At 52.7% G+C, this 17384-nt stretch overlaps 2 protein-coding genes across 2 annotated transcripts in view; both read left to right on the top strand.

The window, feature by feature from the left end:
- The first annotated feature begins 204 nt into the window (after positions 1–204).
- On the top strand, positions 205–4751 carry LOC307084607 (E3 ubiquitin-protein ligase RNF115-like). Its single transcript, XM_079749048.1, has 9 exons — positions 205–288; positions 987–1045; positions 1141–1198; positions 1313–1539; positions 2271–2339; positions 2646–2724; positions 3352–3445; positions 3847–3962; positions 4212–4751. The coding sequence occupies exons 1-9, from the start codon at positions 211–213 to the stop codon at positions 4332–4334; spliced, it is 903 nt and encodes a 300-aa protein (XP_079605174.1). The 5' UTR covers positions 205–210; the 3' UTR covers positions 4335–4751.
- A 730-nt stretch (positions 4752–5481) lies between these two features.
- ash1l (ash1 (absent, small, or homeotic)-like) overlaps positions 5482–17384 on the top strand; it is a 31884-nt gene continuing 19981 nt past the window's right edge. The window contains exons 1-4 of the mRNA XM_079749052.1: positions 5482–5614; positions 6638–6733; positions 9700–10727; positions 11860–16423. Of these exons, the coding sequence (XP_079605178.1) occupies positions 9984–10727; positions 11860–16423 (5308 nt within the window). The 5' untranslated portion in view covers positions 5482–5614; positions 6638–6733; positions 9700–9983. The remainder of the gene's footprint in view (positions 5615–6637; positions 6734–9699; positions 10728–11859; positions 16424–17384) is intronic.

Here is a 17384-nt window from a genome sequence, read left to right as displayed (position 1 = left end):
TCATAAAATACGGACTCAATAATAAATCATGACTCGATACAGTCTTCATAGCGGTCTTTTAAAATGTTTAAACCCTATTGGTCCGTATTTTTTAAGACTACATGAAATACAAATTGTTCATACAGCAGATAATGTTAGGAGATAGAAGTGTCGGCGAGCGGAGACCAGCCGCCATACGGACGTCAGTGACAGGGTGGCGGTGCTGTGAAGATGGCGGAGGCAGCAGCGACACCACAACACCGGTTCTTCTGCCACTGCTGTAAATCGGAAACAGAACCAAAACTCCCGGTGAGTTCATTTGAAACGGAGTGTTATTGCACGACGTTATATTCTATAGTCTGGCCATTAATTGACGCGTCCGTTCAACAGTTTGTAAGCTCCGTCTCTGAAAACATTCACGTGAAAGTAGGTACGTTATTTTCTGTGAGCTTAACTTGGATCCATTTAAAAACTATTTATACTCATTTGGTATGAACAGGCGTCGTTTAATAACGTTAGCTGTAAGTATGTCGTAAAGTCTACATAACGGTTTTATGGTTTTACGATTTAACATTAGTCGGGAACAATCAGCCGATCCAAGTTGGTGCCGTTGCCATATTTAGAAGCACTACGGCTGGTCAACTGTCAAACACATGTGAGGATCAGGGGAAGGAGGTGCGCACCGCATACTACGCATGCTGGCCCACGCTCCAAATGGCTTCACGCTGTCAAACGACACTTTTAAACCACATTACTGTGACACGCTTTTATAGGCCGGCATAGCCACGCGTGTAGTGTATGTGTGTGTGTGTGTGTGTGTGTGTGTGTGGGGGGGGGGGGGGGGGGGGGGGGGGGGGGGGGGGGGGGGGGGGGCGTGCGTGTGTATTTGCATCCGCGTTCCTGTGTGTGTGTGTGTGTGTGTGTGTGTGTGCGCGCGCGTGTATCTTTTTCTGTTGGAGAGGCTACACATGATATGTTGGATTTTCATTTTATATATTTTTTGGAAGGATTTAACATGTCCCCGGTGTGAATCTGGCTTCGTGGAGGAGGTGGACGAAGACTCAAGGTAGCCTACCATTAACTGATCTGCTCCTCTTTAGGGCTGCATATACCCTCTCTGTATATCTCTCAGAGCTAACTCCATTTGATCTTGCTCTCCAGCCTCCTGACGCAGAGTACGACAGAGGCCACTGAAGATGCTAACCCCCTGTTGACAGAAGTAGGTCAACACAAAGCATTATCAAAAGCAACAAATACAAACCTATAACAAATTTATTCATCCCTAAAATAAACAAAAAACAAAAATGTCTGGTCCCTGTTCATGTTGTGGCAGCTGCTGTTGAGGCAGCATATTTCGCTCCTGGCAGATCCCGTTGTGGCCGACACAGGCCCAGGCCACGGAGTCACCGCTGATGAGCGGGTGGGGGGATCCGAGGTCTCTTCTCTCTCCCAGGAGGCGTCTACAGCGGCAACAGATAGCGGGCAAACTGAACCGACCTCCCACCAACCTGGGTTGGAGAGGAGGTCATCTCGACCAGACCACATGCCTGCAGTTGAGTGGTGGGTTGAGATGGACAAAAAAACGTAACCATAAAGAGGTGCTTACGAACCTTGTTCGACCATTGACCCCATTTGTAGGTCAGAAACTTCTTGCATCCACATTCCTTAACCTTTTAGCAGCATTCTGCTTCCCCACCCACACATCGTTTAGAGCCTATGAACATCTGATCCTAATATTAATTGCCCGGTTCTTTGCTCATAATTGCGAATTGGACAATTAAACATGAGTCTGTTCGTTCAATAGGGCCTTTACCCTTCAATTTAAATGTACATTTTATTTTAATAAAAAGTGTACCATGAAATATACCCCATCTTCATATCAGGGGACCCCAAGAAGTTGGTCTGGAGACCCAAAGGTTGGGAAACACTGCTTCAAATATCCTCAAAGGGTCTGGGTAGATTTAGGTGGGTTTTACTTTGTCACATGTCCTCAGAGTCTACCGAACGTGTTTTTGAAAAACGACTATGAGGATACCTCATTCTGAAATTACATAATGACTTGATCAAGTCATTCATGTATTTCCAGGGAATGACTCATCCTCTTTCACTTTGCATCAGTCTATTGCTTGTGGATATTTTAACGTAGTCATACCTATATGTCAGTTGTTTAGTGGTATTATTTTTCTGAATGTAGGGAATAACCCAAAATGCCAGTTTGTTTGACAACCAACTGGCCATTTCACCTATCAAATGTTATTTTTTAAACATATTCTATTCTTTCTACTCCATAGGATTGTTCAGCAGTTCTTGGCTAATTTGTTCGCTAGCAATGGAAACCAAGGTTCAGCTTCGGCGTCCCTGTAAGTTGGCAGAAAGTAGTGTATAGGAATGTAAAATCTTATAGTTGTTGCTTCTCTCATCTTTACTATTGGACAGGCATAGATATCTACATTCCATTTTATTTCATAACATTGTCTTTCAAAGCACATCGCTATTTTATTTTATATGTATGCTATTTATGACCTAAATCGTAACCTGAAAATTGCTAATTGAATAAAAAAAGGTGTGTATCGTTACTCCCCAATTTACACCTTCCCCTTTCATTACTTGAAGCATATTATTATATACTTAATAACACCAACTTGTCTGTCTCTATTTCTGTTCAGCTCTTCTATGCTCCAATTGCACTCTAACCCAGGAGACTATGCTTGGGGTCAGGGAGGTCTAGATTCTGTTATCACAGAGGTGAGTGAAGTTTTTGCTGTCTAGAAACCTCCTGCAGTTACATGATGAGTAAGAAAAGCAAGACCAACCATATACGCCCCTCACATCACCATCACCACCACCATCACAGCCCCTCCTGTCATTTTCACATTTCCCCTTGACTATTTACATATGTTTCTTGCATTATGTCTTGACCTTAGAATCTCATCGTATCACATAATGGTATGAATTTCATTAAGGACACTGAAGGTAGCAAAGCTATTCTCTTTTTCTAGAATACTAGTAATGAATTGTTTCTGCGCAGAACCTATTTGAATGGCTATTACTGGACCATTATATATTGACTGACTCCTCTTATTCCTTATCTTTTAGTGTTATGCTCTCGGGTAATCACACATACACACGTATTTTTAGGTTTATATTGCCGTCTGGCCATATACCCCTTGTTGAAGGTGTTGAATAAAGGCGTTCCTGTTCATGTTAAAACATACAAACTGCCTATGTTTTTTAATTTTTTTTGTGATGATTTCTGTGTCTTATAAACATACATCTTTCTTCATCTCTTTGCTGTTGCACCATCTTTTCATTCACTTCCAACTATTTCTCTGTCCCTTGCAATACCCGCCGCACCCCTCCCTCCATCCTTAGCTGTTGGGTCAGTTGGAGGGCACTGGTCCTCCCCCCGCAGAAAAGGACATGATCTCATCGTTGCCAACCGTCAGCGTCTCTCAGGAACAAACAGGTGGGGGGAGGGGGGTGACAGTGACATTGACATCATCATATGACGTGTGGGCGTCAGACAGCAAGGCCAATTGATGTGGCTGCAGAGAAGGATGTTTAAATGACTGAAATGCAGAACAAAGAGGAACTCCGGGGCATATTGTGTTTTAACTTGATTCAAGCATATTTTGACATAATGTGTGGTAATGACAGGTCCAAAATATCGGCTACTCAAAAGCATTAACATGGGATATGAATGTATTGCAGGGAGCAATAAGGACATGTTTTATAGCCGTTGTTATGGAAATCTCATGATTTGATGAAATGTACCACACACACACAAAACAATGTTGATCGTCCATCCTTACATCTTTTCACCTCTTCTTAACAAACATTTTTAACTTTCTTTCCCTTCTCTTTCAGCATGCCGGTTGGAGTGTCCAGTGTGCTGTGAGCGCTATTCTTTAGGAGAATATGTCAGGCAACTTCCCTGTTTACATTATTTCCACAGTGACTGTATAGTACCTTGGCTTGAGCTGGTAAGTATCGTAAAGCATATGTGTTACACAAACAGCTTGACATACGCTAGCACCATAGTGTCACTTCAGTGTCAAAATATCATCTGATTAAATTCAGTCCAGTTGGTAATAATTGCATTATTGTCCACTAACGTTGGTGTCGTCATTAATTGATACAGTCACATTAGGGTGGTGTGTAGTGTTATTGTGGTGCTGTTTCTATCGCTGCCTTGTTTGTTTTGCTCTTCATGAGTTTTCACGTCCCCGCAGCATGACACGTGTCCGGTATGCCGTAAAAGTCTGGACGGAGTTGACAACAGCTTGCCCCCGACGTCAGAGGCCACAGACCCCCCCTCTATCAGACCCGAGCCCTCGGAGAGGCAGACCATCTGAACCACGCAGCCCTGGTTGAACGCCACGCACACGCATTGCGTTTTTTCAAGAGACACGGCCATTTGTCACAACGCCTCCGTCAACGTTTTCACTGAAGTATTAACATAGATCAACCTGTGTTGCTATAAGAACGAGCCTCTCTCAACTCGCAGACATTTCAGTCATGTATTCATGTTTACAAGAAGCTCTGTCTTTTATTTTAATAAAAGCCACGCTGCCTCCTACCCCTTGCTATCTATGTGGCGGAAGAGTACACAGCAATACAGTGCTTGGTGAAAAGATGTTGTGGATGTGTCGGTCCTTGTTTCACTGGGGTCTACCGTTTGGCTTACATGGATGATTCAGATGCTCAGACGCGAGGAACTAAGCACCACTAAATCACCAGTGACTGCCAAGAGTGATGGGGAATTTACTGAGTTATGAAGTAGCCGTTTTGTACCAAAGCTCTGGGTAAGAGTGTTTTCCCAGCAGTTCAGTCGTAAAACTAATTTGACCTACCTTGGGGTCAGTGTTGTCTCCTTTACTTAAAACTGCTATTAAATCCTAACTGTGATCTTGCCCTCTTCTGCTCTCTTTCCCCCTGAACGGAAATGTTTCAGATAAAATTTGATTTCCTATACTGTTTCTAGGCATATCTGGTGCTTTGGGGCTTCTAAACTCTTTAAGAATTAAGATGTGCTTGACCTATGAACAATGATGCAAATCTGGTTTGTTATTTTTATTATTTTACTGCTATGTTGAAACTGTCTGAAAACCAGTTTGAATGTATAATTGAATATCCTCTCATCCTGGGTGTGTGTTTGCGGACGGGGAAGGGGGACGGTAGACGTGACGCTGGGTCATCAGTGCCACAAGCGCGCGAACCGTTGCCACCAGCTTTCCCCACGCAAGGTTAATTACAAATTCAATGCATCACACGTGAATAATATCGCACAGGAGACCTTCGTGTACTTCAGATTAGATTTCCCATGGACCGTGGGTAATGAAAATGTAATGAGATATTGTCACACTTTTAACACCAGTACATTTTCCAATTTGTCCCACACGACCGACATCTGCCCTGCTCACCCGCCTCGGCTCGTTCTCCTCCCCCCTCCGTCGTCTCCCTCCCTCCCTCCACACTGAGAATGCCCGTGTTGTACTGACAGTAACGATACGGGCTGAGCAGACATGGAGGCCCGATTGACGAGCAAGGCCCATTCTGACACATCTACGCCCAGCTAACCCAGTGTCGATGACGATTTTGGAGATTCTTGGAGTTATTACGGATACCAACTTCTGTAAGGATGATAGAATTTCGGGCGAGGGTGAAGGAATAGGAGGCGATCCATTTCGGGTCTCTGTTGATTCAACGCAGCCGCCATTTTGTTGACAGTTCGTGTTTTTTAATAATGACACAGCGCTGCATCTATTAATTTATCTTATATAAATACGCGTGACACTATATTATTACATGTACTTTATGGGTTTAGACAGGACAATTGTCTGGCACCTTTGTTTACGTGTCTATGTGGTTTGCTCGGCTGGCTAGAGCGCTAGGCTTCACAATATTGCATCGTTAGCCCTCGTAGCTGCGCTCCAGTAGCACGAGTCCCTAATGTGACGGAGATGCGAGTTTCTAGTCATCGGATGTTGTCATTTATGCTGGATTTGGTTGTATTGCAATGCTCCAAGATATTTGACTAATTTCCCTGCATTGTGCATACAATATAGATTGCAACTCTGGCCCTGGTACATCCAGTCTATATTGTATAATGTTAGCATAGGCATGGATTGCTAGCCAGCGCGAATGCCATTGATACTGTGTAGCAAGCAGTCTATTATTGGACGAATGATCGCTACTATCATGTAATAACCCAAACAGACCCTTAAAACACACAGGTTATAACACGGGATGATTGCCAACGCCATCCTTGATAGACCATAGTCCTGACATCTTGTTGTGTTTGTATGAGAATAAATTGGGGAATGAAGCGTGTTGACATTCCCCCTACTCCATCACAACTTTCGGATTGGAGTGTCAGGATAGCAAAACGTGTATCGTACGTTACTATGCTATTTGTGTCTCCATCTTAAACGTGCCGTTTATACGATTACAGTTTATATTGTAGTCTCCGTGCATCGGAATGTGATAACCTATTTGGCACGTCTTCAAAGGACGGTTGGATGAGACTCGCTTGCATACGTGGGCGATTAATAGTCGCTTCAGATCATATTGGGGCTAGTACGCGCCTCTATTTATAGTATGTTGGGGATCGGCTGGACATTTCTGATTCTTTTATCTTTTGATTTGGACGAATCAGTACTTGGAAAGTGAACTATGTGGCCACAACGTTGACACGTACGACGAGAAAACCATACCCGAATAATGTGAGCACCGTTTCTGAACGATCGTAGAGGTGAGTGACAATGTTTAACAGTTGTATTGATTCTTGGTGTATTCTTGTGTATTCGGCTGTAATTATCATAACATAGCCACAGGTAATCTGATGCTTTACTAGATTCATTGTTTGTTTTAATAAATATTGATACAAATACAATGCAAAAATGAACAGGGGCTGACGTTGGACATTAACCAAGTGATCTCGGCTTTAGTTGTCCATATTTCCGTTACTTATCCTTGCATTACAGTATGTTATTTGTTAAATTATATACAATAATAAAATATAACTGTGGATGTGTCTCGTAAGGCAAAGCTGAAACTAAACGGCCCACTTAAGTTTAACTGCTAGTACCACCTGTCATCGACAAGGCGGGTATATAAGTCTTAAATGCCACTCTATGCAGGAGTTATTACATTTGACATGCACTTTTTGCCACAACAATGACAAGTGAGCAAACTACACGTAGCCGCAAAGTGTCAGTGTCTCAGGGATGGTTACGCATCTGCTGTTTGGATTGACATCCGCCAGTTTCGGGGGCCCTTCAGGCTGTATCCTCGATTTGGTTCCCTCGCCTTCAATCCCATCTATATATCCGTCTCTGTATTGTTGCAGTTAGTGATTGCGATTTTGTTCTATATTAGGCAAATGCAAGGAACGGCCATGCGCTACCTGCCAGCCTCGCGCGATATTGTCTTTGGAAATAACATGGGATTGCTGGGCTCCAGCACTTCTGTGAATGATGTGGGGGTGGGTTCGGTCCAATTCCCTCTGCCCGGAGGATATCAGCAGAACAACGTGTGCAAAAGTGAAAGAGGCAGTGCACGGAGGGAGGGAATAAGGGGAGGGGATTGATGGGAGGGGGCACGCGGGAAGTTGTTTACTACGTTCCTGACTGTTCCATCCCTTACATTTGCCATTGTTTCAGAATCTTAATTTGTTATGCCATCATGCTCCTGGCCCTTCCGAACACATTTTATATGTAACAGTTATATATTTTTTAACAGAAGCTACAGGTTATTGATATAATAAATAAATACATAGACCGTCACTACTATTCATGTTTAACAATGTTTATATCAGTGTCACTGCTGAACTATTGTAGACCAATTGAATACGTAATGTTTAATTAGCATTCTTTGGGGTGTAAAAATGACATACATACCAGCAAAAGAAACAAGGTGCTGTAATGCCAAATGCTTATCAATGTTGTAAAGCACTCTCAAAACGGAAATAGGGCTTGCGATCGGACTGCTTACAGGAGAACGAACACTGGTACATAGATTAGTTAAGCATTCTAGACGTTAGAAGTGCGAGGGGTGTTTTGACTCAGAGCAAGGTTTGGGGCTATTCAGTCACCTGTCAGTTGCCTTCTCACTAGCCAGGTTCCCGAGTGGGCTTATTTTTGGCCGAGTCGCTGTAAGAGCAGCGGATGCAGCTTGGCTGGCTCCAAGTGATATAAAAGAAACGGCAAACATTTGTCACTTTTAGAGAGAGGGAGAGAGAGAGGGATTGAGGGAGAGAGAAGGAGCGTGAGAGAGAGAGAGAACGGAGCTTTGGTTTGGTTGCGGTGGGGGTGCAAAAATGTGTTTTGGATTAAAGTAGGGGGGAACACAGTGACTTTAGTCTGTCCGCTGCGCTCCTGCTCGCCTTCCAGGTTTGGGCGTAAGAGAAGAGAAGGGAGAAGAGAAGGGCTTACAGGGAAGGGTCGGCGGAGCGGCCAGATTGATGGAGTGCTGGGGAAAGGAGGGAGGTGTGATTTGAGCGTTGTGGTATGTGGAGCAAGGGGTTGGGGCTGAGGGCGGCGGGTGGAGTTTAGAGGGGAAATGGAGTGAGTAATTGAAGTAAACACAGAGCCCAGTGGGCGTGGGTAACGGCAGGGCTGTACTCCAAGACCGTGGCTGTGTATGTCATAAAAAAAAGAAAGAAAAAGAAACACCCCAAACGCTCAACATAACCCCCTTCTCTTTCTAATGCCGTCTGTAGCCTCCTCCCTTCTCCCGCTCTGCTCTCACTTTCACAAGACCTGAGGAGTAGTAGTACCGACTTTCCTCGGGGCTCCATTAAGTGGCTCCTTTTAGTGCTTTCCGCTAATGCAGGGTATACACGCACACACAAACACACACACACACACACACACACACGCACACACACCACCGGAACGTTGCTGCTCTATCACTCGCCCACGCTCAGAGGCTTCTGGGATCACTGCTGGGAAAGGCAGATCGGCTACTTAGTCCCAGAGGGCCCAATGTGCTGAGGTCACGGTTCTGAATTGCCTCCAAATGACTTCACCCCGACGAGAGCACCTGCTTGGGGGCGAATCGCCATTAAATCACTCAGTGACTGCTGATAGCGCCATTGTGCTAGCCGGCATGCGAAGTCGCCCACTTCTAGCATGCTCATTTTCCCCGTGGCTAATGAGGAAACATTAGGGATGGGTCATTTGGGCGGGATGTCACCTATAGGACCTGGGGAGGCAGTGGCAGCCCATGCAGCCTTAAGGATATGCTGGGTTCTCAAGTGGACGGTTGCTCATTCTGAGTCTCTGGGCATAGAGTTACACCTTACCACGCGTTCAGGTAGAGACACCGCAGCTGTGTAAATAGGTCACGGACCGCTGAAGGCCGTGAGGACGAACGCATAATAAAAAAAAAGAAGTAACCCAGCAGGGACGATGAAGGACGACCTCGCGCAGAATAACCTAGACGATAAAAACTGCTTCCCGTCTGTCCGCCCAGCCCCTCTCCTCCATCATTCATTATGAGATGCTGGGCACGCACACTCTGTGCTTGTTGTGTTGTGATCTGCGACGCTCGCTCTGTCATCTTAGCTGTCACGGACTCATTGATGTTCCTTCATGTTTTCTGTTCGGGTGACTAATTATACGCCTTGTTTTTTTTTTACCCCCTTTCACAAACCCCCCCCCCCTTCTCTTTCTCTCTCTCTCTCTGTTCCTCATGACCCTGTCTCTACCAACACAGTTGAAGAAAGGAGAGAGCCAGAGAGAGCCAGAGAAGGCGGGACACCACAGCCATCAAGAAAGACAGCCGATTCGCCACAAACCAGGATTGTTTTTCTTCTCACTCATCTACCCCCCCCCCCCCCCCCCTTCCCCCACTTTCTCTTCTCCCCCAATCACCCCGTCCGTCGCCTTTATACCACTGTCCACTCCCCCCCTCCCCCCTTCATAAATACCTCTTGTTGGTAACGCCACAAACATTGGCCCCCAAACTCCCGGTCGCCCCGCTCACCCCCTAGATCTCTGATGGATCAGAAGATTCAGGGGGGCACCGCCACTCCACCCCCCCTCCCCACCGCACTACCCGCTGGGGAGCGAGACAAGGATGGCGGGGGTGGGAAGAAGGACGAGGAGGAGGAGAAGAAAAAGAGGGAACGGGAGAAGGAGTGCACCCCGTTGGACTCCTCCAGTCCAGCCGGAGGGGTAGGAAGCGATGGGGCAGGAGGAGGAGCCCCCGGGGCCCCTGGCGGCGTTGGCGGCGGCGTGGACCAGTCTCACTTCTCCATTAAGGAGAGCAGCCTCTCCGAGGGCAACGTGAAGCTCAAGATCGGCCTGCAGGCGAAGCGCATGAAGAAGCCCCCCAAGATCCTGGAGAGCTACGAGTGCCGGCCCGCCTTCCGGGCCACCGTGCGGCACACCACGCCGCGTAGCAACGGCGGCTCCGGAAGTGGCCGGGGGGGCCGCACCGGGGCAGCGCCCGAGGGTCCCACGGCCAACACACACGTCGCACCCAGTCCCCCGCCTCCTCCTCCTCCTCCTCCACCTCCTCCTCCTCCCCCTCCTCCTCCTCCTCCGCTGCCTCCTCCGCTGCATAGCAGAGAGAGAGAGCGGGAGCCCAGCCCCCAGTGCCTCAACAGCAGGCCCAACCCGTCGCCCCCGGGCCCGGCCTCCGGTTCTGTCGCTGCCACGTCTCCCCCCTCTGCAGCTCCTCCTGTGAGCTCTAGTGCCCCATCGCCCTCCCCGACCAACGGGAATAATCAGGCCAAAAAGGTAAGCTGGGGCAAGGCCGCACAAAAAAAGGGATTTGGAGGTTCAAATAGTTGTTGTGCTTTCATAAAGCTATCCCAGACTGAGGGGATTGCACAAGAGGTCTCTCTGAACTCTTTGGCAAAAACAAAAAGTGAGGGGATTTTCTATTACTTAGGGAGTCCGCATGTTTGCAAAATGTTCCCCCGCTCCCCCTCATGTTTTTTTTCTCAGGCGCAGAAACTCAAATCGATTGAGTTTCTCTCCAGACGGATGTTTACTTTCATTAGCACCGTCATTCTAAACGAATGGGGACGGCTATCCTGAGATGCTATTGGCATTCACCAAGGCTACCGTCCCCAACATTGTTCCCCCACCGTAACTAGCGTGTTATTGCACGGTAGAAAGCGCAGCCTAAATTGCTCTTTTGATTTCTTTGTCTTGTTCCCTTGCCTGACTCAATCCATCATCCGCTCGCTCCTCCCCTTCTGCCAGTGTGTGTGTGTGTCAGTCTGCGTGTGTGTGTGTGTGTGTGTGTGTGTGTGTGTCTGTCTGTGTCGTCTGTCCCCTTTCCCTGTGCGGCTGTGTCATCTACTCACCCTCCCACCCACTCCCCTTTCTCCCCTACGTGACCCCCCTCTGCAGCTCTCTCTCTCTGTCCCCAATTTGACCCTGATAAGTGTTATTGAGTCGAGAGGCAAGCCCCCCCCCCCCCCCCCGGGTATGACCGGGAAGCAGGAGTGGACAGACAATTCTGTCAATGAACTGGCAGTTAGTGTGTTCCGGGGGGGTAGACAAAGTCCTTGTCGGGTTGGCGTTTACGATGGACAGGCTCGTCCCCTTCTGGGCCAGACAGTCTGTTGTAATTCTGCTAGAGACGGGTTGTGAGGATTGCTTGAACTTAGTTGTAATAGTGATGTAATTTATATGTGCATTTGTAGATACAATTACAAATATTGACAATTGATGAAATTACTTTCCAGATTCTAATTCTTATTTTTTTATTGATTAATTCTGTTTTCACAAAATGCAAAATTGTATTTATCAAAATGTTATTATTATTTGCAGTTTAACCATCAGTTAATATATGTAAAAAAAAAAACATTTTCAAATTATATTTATATACTTTCAAATATATATTTTTCTCTTTGAACAGGGACTACCAAAGATGGCCTGCAAGTCTAACGCCAAGCCAGACGGGAAAGCCGCCAGCCCCATGCCCGAGAGACCCCTCAATCTGCATCGCTCCTCATCAGACAGCAAAACACATCACCCATCACACTCTGGGAAGAGGACCCCTATTCCCCAGACCAACCCACTGACATCCCTCTCCTCCGCACCGTCTATGACCACACCAGCCTCGAAAGAGGCCAGCTTCCAAGGTGTCAAACCCGCTCAGTACACTTACAGCACTGAGAACCAGAGGGACAAGAACGGTCTTCCATGTTGGGGGGCCCCCACTGTCACTGAGAAGTTAGCCCAACTCATAGCCACCTGCCCACCGTCAAAGACCCCCAAACCCACCAAGCCTACGAAGATCGCCCCCTCTCCGGCGCTCCCGACGTCGGGCTTCATGGCCCCGACCGCCAAACAGCGGGACCGGGCCATGGCCAACCGGAACACGTACTCCCGGGTGGTCCACCTGGCGCCGCCCCCGCCCGTGTCGCGACCGCCCGGCCGCCCCTACGGCTCCCGGAACAAAGACAGCCTCGGCGAGGGCAAGTCCTCCGCCTCGGCGCCGCCCAGGAAGGAGGACGCCGATGGCAACGGGAAGTCAAGCGGCACCGGCGGCGGCGGGAGCAGCAGCAGCAGCAGCAGCGGCAACAGCAGCAACAGCAGCCGCAGCAGCAGCCCCGCGCCCTCCCACGGCAACGGCCGCCTGGGCAACACCAAACACGAAGCGGCCGGCGGGAACCCCGTGAAACCGCCGCCATCCCGCCTCTCCCACTGCTCGCCCCACAGCGCGCCGTCGCCGTCGCGGCTCGCCTCGTCATCCTCATCGCCCCGCGCTGCCTCCTCCCCCGAGGAGAGGACGGGGGACACGTCGGGCCAGCACAGCGGCCCCGGCGCCGCACCGGGACACCATCTACGGGACAGCCCCGCCCGGCAAGAGGAGAGCGGCCACCGGGAGAGGGATCAGCACGACAGGCCGGACCGCCCCAGAGACCTCGCCAAGTGCCCCCCTCTGTTAGGCCCGGGGAGGGCCGAGGGGAAGGAGCGGTGCTCCGGGAGCCAGTCGCTGCGGGTGGACCGGGGGAGCAGCACCAGCCCCAGCAAGCGCAGCCCCGGCCGGGATGCCGGCCGGCCCCTCCCCACCGAGCTGACGAGACACAGGGGGGCCCCGCATCCGGAGTCCGACGAGAGGGACGGCTCCCCGCTCCCACTCAGGCACGACTCACGGGACTCCTCCCCCGATTCCCCGGCAGAGCAGGACAGCAAGCCCCTGAAAAAGCGAAGGGGCAGGAAACCCCGTTGGACCCGTATTATCAACAAGGCCCGGGAAGGCCAGGATGGGCCCGTGCCTCTGTCTATGAACATGGACACGCCCCCGCCGGTGAAGAGGCCCGTCGGCAGGCCTCCCAACCCCAACAAGATCAGACCAACTCCCCCGCCACAAAATTCAATGTCGCATCTGTTCCCGCCCCAGCCGAGGAAACGGGGGAGGCCCAAGTCTAAGATGCCCCGTCTGGACGCTCCCCTGCGCGGGCGCCCCCCCAACAAGCTGGCCCCCTCCAAGGTCTACTCATCGCTGCTCAAGTCCAAAGAAGAGCAGGACCCTCCGGTCCTCCACCCGGAGATCGACCTCAACCCTCCAAAACCCATGCCCAGGAAACGGGGCCGTCCCAAGCGCCTGCCCCCTACCCTCCCCCCCGAAGGTCAACCCCCGACGCTGGCTCCGGAGGCGGGGGACGGAGGGGAGAAACTGTTCCACACCAAAGGCAACGGGCAGCTCATCATGAGGACAATCATAGGCAAGATCAACAAGATGAAGAGCGTGAAGAGGAAGCGCATTCTCAGCCAGATTCTGTTGGGCCCCGGGCCCGAGGAGACCTCCCGAGGCCCCGGCAGCATGGCGGCAGGTTCCGCGGTCGCCGCCAAACAGTCGCTGACCTCGCTCGCGGCCTCATTCGGTGGCAAGCTGGCGCCGCAGATCAACGTCAGCAAAAAGGGGACGATCTACATGGGCAAGAGGCGCGGCCGGAAACCCAAGCTCTCCGGTGGCTCCAAGGACTCCAGTCCGCCCTCCGAGTCTCCCAGCATCACCTCCCCGCTGCACCACCACCACCACCACCACCACCACCAGTCCCAGCAGCACCACCAGCTCTCCTCGTCGGAGGTGTTCCCCTCTCCTTCGCTCTCCCAGTCCAGCGGGGGCCACAGCCCGGCCAGCGACGGCGGCGGCTTCGTGGAGCCGGGCTCGGTGCACTTTGCCGCCCACCCGCACTACCAGACGCACCACGCCCACCACCACGGCCACCACTCATTCCCCTTCGCCCCGCCCACCTTCTCGGCGCCCAACCCCCGCATCCATGGCTCCTCGGCGGCGGCGGCCCTGGCGGCAGCCCAGAAGAAGTCGCTGTGCCGCGGGTTCCACCAGCAGCAGCAGCACCACCACCACGCCCATTTCCGGCAGCACTACAACTACCACAAGCTGTCCCCGCCGCGGCCCCTGCACCCCACGTCGCCGGCCCCGCTCAGCGAGCTGAAGGAGGCCACGCCCTCGCCGGTCAGCGAGTCCCACAGCGAGGAGACGGTGCCCAGCGACAGCGGCATCGGAACGGACAACAACAGCACCTCGGACCGGGGCGAGAAGGCGGGCTGCCTGGTGGGCGTGGCCCCGGGGATCGCCGCCGGACTGGGGGGCGGGGCTGGCCTGCTGATGCCCGGGGTGATGAGCTCGGCGATGGCACCGGGGGGCCTCGGACTCAGCGCCAGGGGCCGCCGGCGGCACTCCTCGGCGGTGATGCTGGAACACCCCTCCCCCACCCCCTCCCCGCTCGGGGCCAGGTCACCCCCTGACCCGCGGCGGCCCCACCCAGCCGCCGCGGTCTCCGCCTCCTCCCTGCTGGGCCACAAGGAGAAGCACAAGCACAAGTGCAAGAGGCGGAGCCACGGCTGCCCGGGCTACGACAAGCTGAAGAGGCAGAAGAGGAAGCGCAAGAAGAAATACCTGCACCTGCGCTCGCGGCGCCAGGACCCCGACTTCCTGGCGGAGCTGGACGAGATCGTGGTGCGACTGAGCGAGATCCGCATTGCGCACCGCGGCGCGGGCCACCGGCCGGGAGCCGGGATTGGCCCGCACGCCGGGGCAGGCAGGGCGCCCGGGGCGGTAGGGGCCAGGGCCCCCGGGGCTCCGGGAGGCTCCGGCGGCCCTCCACCGCACCACTATCTCTCCAGAGACCTGCTGCCCACCATCTTCAGGATCAACTTCAGCGGGTACTACTCGCCGCACCCGGCGTACAACTGTGACCCGCTGCACTACGTCCGCAAGCCGGACATGAAGAAGAAGCGCGGGCGCCCGCCCAAGCTCCGGGAGGCCATGTCGGACGTCCCCTACGTGCCGGGCCTGGGCTTCCCCCTGCCCAGCGGGGGGTTCTACCACCCCTCCTACGGCATGCCCTACTCCTCCGGGCCCCTGGGCCTGGGCTACTACCGCGGCTACCCGCCGGCCAGCGCCCTGTACCCGCACCCGCACCCGCACCACCAGTCCTCCCACGCGGGGCCGTCCCACCACTCGCACCACTCCCCGTCGTTCCCCCCGCCCCCGCCCCCCGCCTCCTACATGCACCACCACCACCCGCCCCACCTGCTGCTCAACCCCTCCAAGTTCCACAAGAAGAAGCACAAGCTGCTGCGTCAGGAGCTCCACGGCGGGGGCCGCCCGCCGGTGCTGTACCCGCCCATGTCCTCGGAGCTCTCCTTCAACTGGCACCACAAACACAAGCACCGCCACAAGCACCGCGAGCGCGCCGGCCAGGACGGGGGCGACGCGGCGGCCGCCAGGGGCCCCGCTGCCACCCGGGCCGGCCCGGGCCTACCGGAGGGCGGAGCCTCGGGGAGGGCGGAGCTGAGGGCCAGCGGGGCCACCGGACTAGCAGAACCCCTGCAGCGGTGCCGCTTCGGACGGGAGTCGGGAGCGGCGGCGGCGGCGGGCGGCGCCGGCAAGCAGACGGCAGCGGCGGCGGCCACCTCGGCCAACTCGCCCTCGTCCAACTCCTCCGCGTCCTCCTCGGCCGACAAGTACAAGCGCAAGGAGAGCACGGCGTCCTGCCTGGGGCCCTCCAGGCTGGCGCTGGGCGGCGGGGCCGGCGTCCCGCGGGGACAGCCCCGCGCACCCGATTCCTGGTTCAGGGTGGGCGGTGGCGAGGCAGACTACGGGAAGCTCTCGCGGAACCAGGCGGCCTCGGCGGCGTCCGGCCGGGGGCCCTTCTCGGACGGCCGGCCCGAAGACCCGGCGGGCTGTTCGGACAGCGAGGACGAAGAGGAGGACGACGACGAGGACGACGAGCCCCTCACGCCAACGGATGAGGCGGATGCCGGGGGCCCGGACCCCCTGGGGCACACCAACCTGTTTGCGTCAGCCCTGACGCGCAACACCCTGAAGGCGGCGGGCCGGAGCAGGAGGCCCGAGGCAGGGGCCCCGGAGGGCCCCGGCTTTGCCCTCCTGGAGCGGCCACAGAGGAAGGACCGCTCCACCTCGGCGGAGAGGAGGGAGACGGGTGAGTCAGCCACACCTGGGTGTTGAGTTACAACAGGGCAGCGGTTTGAAGCGGGCCTGCCACAGTGCAGTAAATATAGAGGAACTGATGGATGAGATACAGCTGTGTCTGCTCGCTTTGTGGAGAGGACAAAAAAAGCCTTTTCTTTATTTTTAGCCACCAGAAATAAGTGCAGCATGAGGCTGGAAGGCATTTCCTCTTGTATTAATTTGTTCTTGGAGGCTTGGTAGAGTCAGTAAATCCTCTGTGAATACTGTAGTCCTGTCGCGTTTGATTCTGATTAATCAATTTGCACGGAAATCTTGTTCTGGCCTAAATGATGAAGGACATCAGTTGAAGGTTATTGTGTGTGCAAATACTTTTTAACCTCACTGTGAAATAATATGAATTTAAGGCTTAATGGCAGAAGGACATGGCCATGAATGAGGTGGATAGACAGCGCTAATAATTCATGGCGGCAGGGGTTTCACATGAGAGAACGGTCCTAATAACCCTCAGAGAATCCCCTGAATGGCAGACCTAAAGTGAGCACTCTGGCCATGTTTGCTCGCTGTCGCTCAGCACGCTCAGACTCCTTGAAACTGTCTGAAGTGGCCAGACAAGAGACGGGGAGGGCTGCGTGCTCCACGGTTGACCATGGAATCAATTTGTTTCAATCAAGTTCCCTCCTTTGTCTCTCAAGCATTAATAACCGTCGCTTCAGTCTGGGCACACTGGAAAATACCACAAGAAGTACGCCTAAAGTAGAAGCAGCTCCACAAAAGTATAGAGGAAGCAGAACAACATTAACTGTGCATTTACTAGCCTTGACATTTGGTAGCCCTTATGGGTGATTAAGGGCTTGGCAGGGCCGGCCCTTCATAATAGCTTCAACTCCTCTCTGCAACTCCTCTCTACGGTGGCCGCCGCCGCAGTGTGTGCTGTACCGGCCATAGTGGATATTGCGTTTCAACAAGGGCCG

Source organism: Pollachius pollachius (assembly GCF_949987615.1).
Source record: "Pollachius pollachius genome assembly, chromosome: 13".
Taxonomy (NCBI): domain Eukaryota; kingdom Metazoa; phylum Chordata; class Actinopteri; order Gadiformes; family Gadidae; genus Pollachius; species Pollachius pollachius.
This window is presented reverse-complemented; position numbering and strand designations above follow the sequence as displayed.